This window comes from Mastigoproctus giganteus, chromosome 4 (genome assembly GCF_048544385.1).
Source record: "Mastigoproctus giganteus isolate SK-2022 chromosome 4, ASM4854438v1, whole genome shotgun sequence".
NCBI classification, from domain to species: domain Eukaryota; kingdom Metazoa; phylum Arthropoda; class Arachnida; order Uropygi; family Thelyphonidae; genus Mastigoproctus; species Mastigoproctus giganteus.
Genome location: NC_143578.1, coordinates 173,465,902 through 173,478,845, shown reverse-complemented (window position 1 = coordinate 173,478,845; position 12,944 = coordinate 173,465,902). Strand labels below are relative to the sequence as shown.

The following is a 12,944-nucleotide window of genomic DNA, read 5'->3' as shown; positions in this document are numbered from 1 at the left end:
CCATTGTAGTCGCCTTTACGAAAGCAATCACCCTTCCCTTAACCCCTAATGGTAGTTACCTCTTTTAGTAAATCCCACCTTCAGCACACTGTGATCACTGCCACCTAGTGGTTCATTTATCTGCAGATTCTTAATGCATGAAGGATCACTACTGATAATCAAATCAAAAGTATTACTCCCTCTAATTGCCTCCCGAACATGCTGATGTAGAAAAGAATTATCCAATAAATCCACAAAAAAGCCTTGCTAGTGTGTGAGTGACCAGCCCCCAAATTCCAGTCAAAATCTGGGAAATTAAAATCCCCCATTATAAGACTCTCTGATTTACTGGCCAACTCTATTTCCCTGTACAATTTCTTATTATACTCATCAGAGTCATTAGGCCTATAGCACACTCCTACCCTCAATTTTGATCTCCCCATGCTTATGTCACACCAAACTGACTCGACACTGCACTGTCCAGCAATGTCGACTGGCTTCACTTCCTTGGATTTTATGTATTTCTTAACTAATAGCATAACCCCTCCTCCCTTCCTATCCTGTCTATCCCTTCTGTAGACATTGTACTCCCCAAATTCCAGTTCTGCATTCCTTATATCTGTGTGACACCACGTCTCTGATATTCCCACAATATCTGCCTTTGATGTTTTGAGCAATACCTCAAATTCATCAAATTTATTTACTAAACTCCTAGCATTGGTGTACACGCAAGTATACATGCACCTGTTCTTTTTCTTAGCTACCCTAACACAACCTATGTGTTTACTTGTACCCCAGTGATTTCCAGAAGTCTCTGAAATATCCTGCATCTTATTTTCCAGGCTGCGGCTCATTCCAATAGAAGCTGTGCAAGAATCACTTTCACCTCTGCCAGTGGCTACTGTTAATCTATTAGTCCTTGTATTCCCCCAAGCTAGCAGTTTTCCGACCCACCTAACACTGCCTCAATACCATCAGAAAATATTCTTGCACCCTTTCTATTTAAGTGTATCCCATCCCTGTAGAAGCAGTCTCTCCTGTTAATAAGTACAGACCAGGCTGAAAAAAATTCTACCCCTTGAGCCTTGCACAATCTTTCCAGGGCTGAATTGATCAATAGGACTCTCATCATATACTCCCTCCTATCGTGTCTTGGCAGAATTGCAGACACTTTCAAATTCAACCCTAATTCACTGCTTTTTTTCAACAGTGTCCTGTACTTGTTAAGTAATTCCGCCGGTCTCCTACTCTTAATATCATTAGTGCCAATGTGTAAAACTATATCACCTTTTGTGCCCTTAAAAGATGATATCCGCTCTACAACGTCATCGACCTTTGCCCCTGGCAGACATACCCTGGTCCTGTTCCACCTATCCTTTTTACAAAGCATGTTTCCTGTTTCCATGATAATAGAGTCACCAACAACTGCTAGTTCCTTTGGTACTAGCGCATTCTGCCTTGGGGGCTGCCGCTGTGTTGCGTGATGACCAAGTGCAAGCTCTGGCATTGGTGTGGGCAGCTGAGAGCTTGATAGGCCCCTCGCTTTTAATCCTTCGAGGGCATCCACCCTGTCCTTCAAGCTCTCATATAGGCCCATAACAACGCTGAGTTGCGCCTGATTTCCTGATTTTCTTCTAAAACAACTGTTCATTCAATCTGTTTAAATGCCAAATTCCACCCTACCTTGAAACATTATTCTCACATGTGAGATATTGCCTCCACAACCTTTCTTAAGCTTCTGGACTACATTCAAAATAGGGCAGTCAAATTATTTAATGACTCACCTCTTACAAAGTCTTAAGATGTTCTTAATTGGCATCTCTAATTTTCCAACTCTCTTCAAAACCAATCCAAACATGTAACACAATCAGCATAAGTAAACTCTAATCACATAGAACCAACTTTTTCTTAGCATTTCTGCTTCTGTTTTCTGGAGCAGCCTTCCTTCACTTGTATTTTCTGAAAATTGCAATCCACAGAAACACAAGTCTAATGTCAACAAGGTATCTTCTGTCTTCCCAGCCTGCAGACCCATGAATAGTTCTAATACCTTTTGTGTTTGGAGATTTCACAAAAATCAAAAAAATTGATTGCCTTTCCCGGTGGTAATGTGAAGTCAGGCTCTTGGCAAAATTAGAAGCTTGTTCATATATCAATAGCACTCTGATAAAATACCTAATTGCACATCACCACAAATCCATTTTTTTTACCAAAAAAAAAAAAAAAAAAAGGAAACCCTAACCATCATAATGGAGAATTTATGTAACCCAACTTTGTGAGCTTAAAAATTCTGCAAAAAAATTAAAATGATTACACTTTTTCCTAGTAATAGTGAATTTTTAGGATTTTAATGAAGTTTTATTCATCATAGTATCGTTGGTATTACTGAAGAAGTGACCAGATTAAATTTTCAATTCTTTGTATCTTTCATAATGCTTTATATAATTGCAATTGTGATTTTATTGTTTCTGTGATAGATTTGTTTATTATAGTTCTGGTAAAAAAAAATAAATAATAAGCAATAGTCTGATAACTGTTATTCATATAACTAGAATTCTATTGTATATAGAATTCCTTTAATCTCTGTTGTGAAACCAAATCAGGAATTTAATTAGTTGTATTTAGTATTAATAGTGGCAAATGATACAAGATAGCAAGCTTTTACAGAATCAGCCAAAAAAAAAAAAAAAAACTCATCTTTCCACTCCTTAATTTGTCTAATTCATCTTTAAATTTATTAAAGCTACTGCAAATTTTATGTCCCCTTATCTGTTTTTTGTCTGAAAGAGTAAGAATGCCATCAGCATTTTATTTATTCAATTCATTTAAAGCCTTAAACACCTTATACAACAGTTGCAAATTTTAGAACTGAAGTCTTTGATGGTGAGAGTACCATTTTGTTCCCTTGGGTAATCTTGTTGCTCTTCTCTGCACCCATTCCAACAGATACACTTCCTTCTTAAAATGAGGCTTATAGACCTGTAAACGGTACTCAAGATGTGGCCTGACCATTAACTTACACAAAAGAATAATAAGCCAACTGGGCTAGCCCGGTGGGTAAAGTGCCTGCCTGGCAACCCAAAGGTCGCGGGCTTGGATCAGAGTAAAAAATGCAAAACCTTGGAAGGTGCAGTATGGCCACAGAAGCCGATGCGCTAACATAAAACAAAACACAATAATCACCTTCTTGTCCTTGCTGTATATGTAAAATTCCTGTATATCATTGACAGAACTGTATGAGGGCTCTCTGCACTGCTTACAGAACATTATATTACTGTACAATTACCTCTAGGTCTCATTCTCAACTATCTTGAGTGTAGTACTATCCAAATAGTGTGTTATGTTAGGATTAGTACTGCATTTATTAATGTTAAACCTCAGTTGCCACTTCTCAGCCTATCTGTACAGTATTTCTAGGTCTTGTTATTCCATTATTCCTGGCAATAACCACCCTGGCAAACTTTTCTATCACTGCATACTTGGACAATAATGATATGTACCTTAATTGATATCATTAATATAAATTGAAAACAGTAAACGGTCCACTAATAATATTAGTCCAAGAAGAACAGTGCCTGTTTATAACTACCTTCTGTCTTCTGCCATTCAGCCATCCCTTTATCCATAGCAGTAATTTTCCCTAAGTGCCATACTGTTCTAATTTGTATTAGTATTAGTAGTGGCAAATGATGCAAGAAAGCAAGCTTATAAAGCATCAGCCAAAAAAAAAAAGCACTACACACTTCAACACATCCTTACTCTCCAAGAATTTGTATAATTCTTCCTTGAATTTATTCAAACCACTTTCTTCCACAACAACAGATGGAAGTTTGTTCTAAAAATCAACTACCTGCTGACTGAAGGCAAACTTCTGAACATCTAATCATGCAAACAACCTTCCTTAACTTGAATTTATGTCCCATCATGTGTGTGGTCTCAGAAAGACAAAGAATGCCATCAACATTTAGCTTATTCAATCAATTCAAGACCTTAAACACCTCAATCAAATCTCCCCACAGCTGCCTAGTCTCCATATACTGAAATTTGCAGAACTGAAGCTTTTCTTGTTAAGAGCACCGTTTTGTTCCCTTCACCAAACTGGTTGCCCTTCTCTGCACCCATTCCAGCAGATCTACACCTTCTTAAAATGAGGCCTCTAGATCTTTATACAGTACTCAAGATGCAGCCTAACCATGGCCTTGTACAAGGGATTAATCACCTCCTTATCCCTGCTCCCAAAATTTAAGTATATCATTGACAAAACCCACATGAGCTGGCCTTGCAGCCAGTCTGCACTGCTCAGAGAATTTCATATCTGACTACACAATTACCCTCAGCTCTTTTTTCATTTTCCACTTTCCTGAGTGTAGTACCACACAGTATGTATGTTAATCTGGTTTACTGCTACTTATATGCAGTAATTTGCATTTGTCAATGTTAAACTTCAACTGTCATTTCTCAACACATCAACTTAATTTTCCAAGGTTTTTTTCAGTAGCACATGCTGATTGCTGTCAGGAAAATGCCTGCCAGCCATTGTATCATCTGAAAATTTAGACATTAAGCATGATATATCTTTATCAATTTCATTAAGAAATATTGAAAACAACAATGAGCCCAACGCTGAACCCTGAGGGACTCGACTAATAACATTAGTCCACACAGAACAGTGTCCATTGATAACCACTCTCTTCTTTTCCCTATCAACCATCTCTTTATCCCTAGCAGCAACTTGCCCTTAATGTCACATTGCTCCATTTTTTACAGCAGTCTTTTTTGTGCAACAGTATCAAAAGCCTTCCTGAAATCCAAATATATGATGCCAAAATTATTTTTGTCCAGTTCCTTGGTCACTGCATCGTAGTATCCAATCAGATTGGTCAAACAAGACCGCATCTTAACAAATCCATGCTGTGACTGAAGTATAATTGAATTCCTGTCCAGATAGTTATGCATCACTTCTTTAACCAGTGACTCCATTATTTTCCATGTAACAAAAGTTAAGCCAACAGGTCTGTAATTACTCATGTCATCTCTTGATCTCCCTTTTGTGAATTGAAATACATTTGCACATATTCATTCTATAAGGACCTCTTATGAATCCAAGGATGCCCTCATAATTATGGCTAAGGGTTTTCTTACCTCCTTTGCTCTCCCTTAATATAATTGAATAGATTCCAAACACCATGTTTTTGTGTTTAGCATCAACAATTTCTTTTCTACTTTTCTTTCAGTTATCACAAAATTATTTAGCTCCCTGTTAGAATTTTATTAACTTCGGACACTTTCCCTAAAAAATTTCTCATGTGAATGTAGATGCAAAATGCCTATTAAGTTTATCAGCAACCTGAGCAGGATCATCAACAGTTAACTCATTGGAGTGGCCCAATGTGATTCAACCTCTTCCTGCTGCTGTATTATAAGCACAGATCTTTGCTGCTGCTGTTCTTTGCATTCTTTGTCAGAGATTTTCATAATCTGCCTTAGCAGATTATGAAAAGTCTCTGGGAAGAAGTCAATCAATTCTATTATTTTCTTATTTGGAATAGTAAGGGAGAGAGAGAGAGAGATTTTATAAACCTCATCATGAGGAATGATGAGGTTTATCATTAACTCAATGCCCTTCTTTCCCCTGATCACAAACATGCTGTTTGTGATCAGGGAAAAGAGGGGCATTGAGTTAATGCAGGGTCCCCCCACTTGTGTTTGTGTGTGCATCTGTGCCTTTTTAACCCTCACATGTATATGTATATACATGTGAGGATAGAAAAGATAAAATTATGAAGAAAACGTTTTTTCATTTTAACCCAGTAATAATTGCATTCCAATTTATTAAACAAACACAGTTGCATGGAACCCAACAGTTTTTTTTTTTTTTTTTTAACTTTTGTTTGTGGTGTAACAACATTTCTTCTCTTAATGGACTGCAGTATTTATTGTACGTAATTTTTTAATTTTTAATAAAAAATAAAAATTTAAAAATATGCTGTTTTTTACATGTTACTTTAAAAAAAAAAGGAAAAAATTAAGAGAAAATGAAAAAACAAAGCTACAGTCATAAAATGTAAACCTTCCATTCAGAGAATTCTTAAGAGCATGAACTTTAAAATTTACATGTCTTTTGCCACACAAATAAAGGGATAAATAATAATAACTGAGACAAAAAAAAAAAAAAAATTAAACAAAACCAAAAGGAATTACTTTCCATAGCAGATGCCACCACATTAAGCTAATAAGCCAATTTCACAGCACATGTGAGTAATGTATTGTTTACAAGATGCTGAAAGTAAAACTGTCATGTTAAAGCAAAAGGCGTAAATAGTTTTGTGGGTCCTGACAGTTTTTTACTTATATAATTCCAAGTAAACAATTTTTCACTTCCAATACATCTCATATTAAAATTTGATTGTATTTAGGAAGGTAGGAAAAAATACAGATTTTTAAGCATGAATTAACAGTTAATGCACAACAATTATTTTTTAGAGGGATCTCTCAGATCCTGTGCACTGGTTTCCAGATTGAGTTTGTGGATTTTTTTTTTTTGCCAATTATTAAAAATGAATTTAATTACTCAAAATTATAATATAAGGGTCTCAGCCAGGTCACATGAACAATTGTGGGGCCAGGTATTGAACCCCACCCCTAATCCCCCACCAGACCTGGTCATCATATGCATAATTCTTGTCCTGATTTTGGACATTATATATTTGTTGTAAAATCAAGATTTATTGAATAGACAAGAGTTTAAGTGGAATGTTGAATCAAGAATTTAATACCTATAAGAATGATTTCAGTGATGGAAATAGAGCAAGTATTAGAATTGGTAGTTTAAAACAGTAGCCAAGCCAAGAAAAAGAGAAACTGAATCATGCAGATTATTCCACTTGATGGGATGATCTTCATGATAGAACTACACCTTCAGTAAAGGTATAATGCAAAAGAATTGCACTCATCATCATCATCATCAGCCATTTTCAATCCACTGCGGGATGAAGGCCTCTCCAGCAACTTTCCAGTTCCTTCTGTTTTGAGCACTGGCCATCCATTTACTACTCAAAAACTCATGAATTTCATCTATCCATCTCCGCCTTTGTCTTCCAGGTTTTCTTCTAGCTCCTCTTGGGTACCATTCTGTTATTTTCTTAGTCCATCTGTCATCATGTCTTTGAGCTATGTGTCCTGCCCAAGACCATTTTAGTTCTTTAGTTTTGATAAGAATGTCCTTTACTTGAGTTTGCTGCCTAATCCATGTGTTTCTCTTCTTATCTAACAGTCTGATTCCCAATATAATTCATTCCATTCTTCGCTGTGTAGTTCTTAGCTTCTCTTCCATTCTTTTGGTGAGTGCCCAAGTTTCACTTCCATAAGTCATGGTGGGGAGTATACATTGATTCATTATTTTACGTTTTAGACAAACTGGGATATTGCTCTTCAGTATGTGACTATATTTCCTGAATGCTATCCATCCAAAATTTATTCTTCTCTTGACTTCCAGCCATTTATCATTATTACAGCTAATAATTTGTCCCAGATAAGTATATGACTTCACCTTTTCAATTACTGCTCCTTCAATCATTATTTCCCTTTCCGTGGCATACTTGTTCATCATTACTTTTGTTTTAGCCATATTCACCTTTAGTCCAAAATCCTTACTAACTGTGCACAACTCATTAAGATTTTCCTCTAATTCTTTGGGATCGTGGCTTATGACCACAATGTCATCTGCAAATCGTAAATGGTTTAGGTACTCTCCGTTTACATTGACTCCTTTCTGCGACCAGTCTAATCTTCTGAAAGCTTCCTCAAGGGCAGCAGTAAACAGCTTCGGAGATATTGTGTCTCCTTGTCAAACTCCTTTCTCGATTTTAAATTTGCTACTGTCTTTGTCTAGTCTAATAAAGGATGTAGCACTCTCATATATTTTCTTCAAAATCATAATATATGGAGTATCTGTGCCTTGTCTTTCCAGTGCCTGAAACATTGCCTTATGCTGTATGGAGTCAAATGCCTTTTCATAATCCACAAATGCCAGGCATAATGGTGTTTTATATTCATTTACTTTCTCCATTAGCTGTGATATTACGTGAAGGTGATCCATAGAGATTGATCCATGATCCATTGAGATCCATGATCCATTGAGAATCCTGTCCTAAAGCCAGCTTGCTCTTTTGGTTGATTCTCATCAAATATTCTTTATAATGAAAGAATACTTGATGAGAATACTTTCTAATGAAGAATTTCACTACATCTGCATAAAAAGCTGATATAAATTCTCCTTCCTGCAGGTCAGACAACAATTGTAACATTTGAGGAATGGGAACAGCAAATCCAGCAGAACTTTGAGCAGTGCTTTTGGATACACACCCAGCCGTCTCAGCAACCTGAAGTTCTTTCTGATCTTATCCATAGGAGAGGAATGTATAAAGATTCATATAAGGCTTCTCATGTCTGGGCTGATTACCAGTTTCGACCCAATTTTACAGTTGCTATGGTAGTGGTAAGTAAAAACCATTAGCTGAATTTAATCATAATAAACAGATGGTACCTCTTTCTTTAAGGCCATAAACACTTCAGTCAGATCTGATCGAGGGTGTTTGATACACATTTTCTTTTTCTATAATGATGCAAATGAGGGGACATAGATTTAAATAAAGGAAGAATTATTGTAGGATGATTGATGTTTTGGCCAAAAAAGTTATTAGACATTAGAACCACAAGCTATAATATAGCCCAGTAGAGTCTAAAAGCTTATATAGACATGTCTTTCAGATAAAAAATTAGAAAAAATATAGAACTAAGAAATTACTTTCTTATGGTGAATGCTGCATAAGTTTTGCTTTATTCTCTCATTTTAATCATAATGATGGTGATGAGGATTCTGATGATAGCAATCTTTTATATCCCAAATTGAGATTTTAAAGGGAATAGATTGATCAGATGATCACAAAACAGAGACTTTTACACATTAGAAAGTAAATCATACAAACTAAACATGATTAATAACAGAGAGTTTATAAGTGTTACTTTAGTACATTTTCCTTTAATTACTCTAACTGTATTCTTGGTGAACATTGTCCTACATTGAGGTTAATGTTATCAATCATGTTCATTCCAGAGTTGGTTGAAAAATAATAAATTTCTTTGGTCTATCCCAGTGGAACTCCAATGAAATCCCAGAGGATAACATGGTCCCATTCTCCTGTGAATTGCTTCACAATGAAGTTAATATTAGTTAATACAAAACAGTGAACATTAAATAACATCTTTTTCAATCTGTCTGTATTCATGGTTATGTGAACATTGTTCTACATCAATGTTAAAGTTGCTGATCACCCTTGTTCAAGAGTTTTGTCAATAATAAATTTCAACAGCCTATCCCAGTTGGGGGCACTAATGCCAAGAAATCCTAAACAGTCGAGTTCTCCTGTGAGCTGCTTTAAAGGTAATCTTATTTATTGTAAAGTAGCGAATGGGCAGATTAAATTCCTCAAGAAACTGTGATCTGGGATAGGGTAGTGAGAAATTGGACATATTTCTGAGCCTATTTAGGAATCCAGGATTCTATAGCAGATATAGAATCTTGCGATAAAAATCTCTAAACAGCACTAGACATCCAGAGAGTAGCATTATAATATCCCAGAAAATATATAAATATTTAACATGTTTAAAAAAAATTATCATCATGTTTTACTAGTAGTGTTTTTACTAGATTCATGAACCAGAAGCTCTTTTGCAATCTTTTGTTAAGATACTCTTTTGAGTGTTGAAGGTGAAGTTTGAGTCAAAAAAGATTCCAAGAAACATATATATTGGAATTGCAATTATAAATTGGCCCTTTGAAAAGAACTGGTAGAGGAAAAAGTATCGTGGGAAGTTGACTTATTATGCCTTATCCCAGCATTTCCCACACTGTGTTCCATGCAAAAATTGTAATTAATCTTTTTTGAAGTGTACGACACTTTTTGTATGAGTATAATTTAACATTATTTTTTCCAGTTATTGACAGATCATGTATTGGATATGACATATTCACTCAACACATAGGCATAGAAATTTTTTTACATAGAACACAGTTTTTAATTTTGCAATACAATTCTTTATATGTTTTTCTTTGCTTTAATTCATAATAACTTCAATGTAATAAGCCAACTGTATAACTGAAACTTTATTAAAATAGAAATAATATTATAATATAAGATCAGATCAAATTAAAAATGATAAAATAAAATACACTGATTGTACAATAAAAGCAGTAAAATAATAAATAAAATATAAAGAATAGCAATTACACTGTATGGAATAAAAGCGATAAAAACGACTGGAGCTTTCAGAGGTGACTGCCTCCTTTATCAACAGTAAGACTGAACTTGTCATGGTACATCCTTAAATAACTGCAGGATCATGGCTTGCAGCACGTGTTACCATAGGAGCATGGGCAGTATCCTCCACACGTGCACTGAAACCGGAAATGGCTCGGGAGCATGCCAGACCGTTCATCCCATCCCAGAATTACAATTACAAAGAGGAGATGAATACGGATTCCCCTGTCTCTATTGAGGGTATTATGCTCAGAAGAGGAAATCCGCAAACTCTCGATCCATTTTCAGTTCCAAAATCCATGTGAATGGTTGACTATAACGGCATTGCCAGGTGAAATTTGGTGGTTCTCCTCCAAAAATGTTTGGCCACAGCAGATTTCCCATAATCTGCAGCCTTTAATGCATTAATATGCTCCCCCATACAATCTTTGAAAAGGTGTTTTGTCTCACCAACATAGCACACCCCACAATCCGGGCATTTAATCTCATATATGACCCCACTTGTACCTTCAATGGGTACAGGATCTTTAACCTTTTACCTTCAGTGGTTACAGGATCTTTAAACTTTGACATGACTGTGTGCAATCTTCTCTCTGGCAGTTGCACACAGTGTGTCTGGCAAGTATGCAATACTTGTGAGATTGCTCACTTATAAGCCTGGATAGTAGGGAATGTATGCGGTGGCAATGGTGTGAACGGCTCTTTTCATCCGTGTTCCACTTCCCGAACATATTTATCCAAGACCTGGGGGTACCTGCATTTCCTGTGGCGTATTTAATCTCCTCCTTTCTATCCTTGGAGGCATTACAGTGGGACCCAGCACTATCCAGTAAGGTCCTAATAACACTATTCTTGTGATCATTGGCTTGTGCCATGTTATAATGTGTATATTGCCCCCGGCACATGGGTTTTCTATATACACTCGTTTTTACTCTGGGGCCATCTCTATAAACCAACATATCAAGAAAAAGCGGGGGGGGGAGCACCGTTTATTTCCACCTCCAAAGTAAACTGAATAAAAGGGGAGAAGCTATTAAGAAAACTGATAACCTGATCCTCTCTTCCCTTCTGTACAATGGTGAATGTATTGTCAACATATCATTTCCATGCATGTATGGGGGAAGCAGATCCATCAAAAATCTTAGACTCGAGTTCCTCCATGGCTATGTTTGTTACAACAGCCCTAATTGGAGAGCCCATTGCTGCGCCATGAACCTGCTTATACATAGTGTTTTTAAATAACATAGTAGTACTGGAGAGACATAGTTCTACCCCACTACAAATATCTTCTATGCTCAAGGGAGTCCTGTCCTTTAAGGTATCATCCCTCTCCACTGCCATACACACACATTTCATCCCATTGCTCAATGAGGATGCATATAAATAAAGACACCACATCGAATGACACCATGGCCCACCCCTCTTCAATGACCTGAGCATGTATAAACTGCACAAAGTCTTCAGGCTTTTTTAGTAAAGTTTGAACATTCTACGATAGAGATATTAGTTTGGCTAGAAATCTGGATAATGCACATGTAGCGCTGCCTACAAACGATATACAGTTGGCCTAAGCGAAATCTCCGCCTTAGGAATTTTCAGTAGGCCATAAAACCTAGGCGGCTGGCATCCCGTGGCATGAAGCGTCCAATAGATGTCTTTGGAGATCTTCCCAGCATTCAGCCAACCCTGCAGGATTTTGTTGACATGCTGTTCCAATCCTACTACGAGATTCCTGTGGGTAACCTTCTAAGTTGTACTACTGTTCAACAGCTTCAAGACTTTGTTGCAATTTGTTTGGGAATTTATTAAGCATATCAGCATCTGTGGCCATAGTGTGGCATTTGTTGCAGTAATCCACTTTGTTTAGGATCACAGTTCACCTCTCTTTGTCTGTGGGGTAAAAGAATGATGTCAACCTGTCTTAGCTCCCTAAGTGCCTTCTCTGAATAATGGTGACATTAGAAGGAGCTGCACGAGCCTGGCTCAAAATCACCAAAGTTTTCGTATGGATTTCATTACCTATGGTAGCCGGTAATCTGCTCACTGCTCTTTCAATACCCATTACTATTTCTGCTATTGGAGGATTTTGAGCAACCAACTCAAACTTTACACCTAAGTTTAAAACATCCTCTTGTCCCTTAGTTGTCACAGGCCCTTGAGGTTGTCACAGACAATCTCTCAGATATGCCAGACAAGCTGTACTTGCTACCTGGGAGTCTAAGATGCTGATGGAACTGATATTTGGTTGACATTCAATTCAACAGGACCCAATTTTGGCAAAGTCCGGACGGTCTGTGGAACTGATAGTAATCCTGGGTATAACCTCCATGCACAAGCACACTGTGGGTGACTACCCAGGTGTGACCCAACGTAAGCAGGGGTCAAGGTGTGGCACCCACACCACATGGAGGGATGCCACCCCCTCTGTGTTACCAAGCAATGCTAGGTGGTAGATGACTGTCATCAACCGGTGCAATACCACCACTTTCCTTATTGGAGGCTTGAAGTGGTAGAACTCGTGTTTAGTCTCCAGAGCTAAGTTCCAGTCAACCCTTCCCCATCTCTTCCATCATGCAGTATGACTGATGACTTTATGATGAACATCATGGCAAGATCCAATCTTCCTTACATTTCGAGGGTTCAACT

General features: G+C 37.1%; 1 protein-coding gene across 1 annotated transcript in view; it reads left to right on the top strand.

The window, feature by feature from the left end:
• Nucleotides 1–12,944, top strand: part of LOC150087211 (glycogen debranching enzyme) — a 763,093-nt gene that overhangs the window by 702,967 nt on the left and 47,182 nt on the right. Inside the window, exon 25 of the mRNA XM_090371076.1 lies at nt 8,265–8,476. Within this exon, the coding sequence (XP_090227202.1) occupies nt 8,265–8,476 (212 nt within the window). The remainder of the gene's footprint in view (nt 1–8,264; nt 8,477–12,944) is intronic.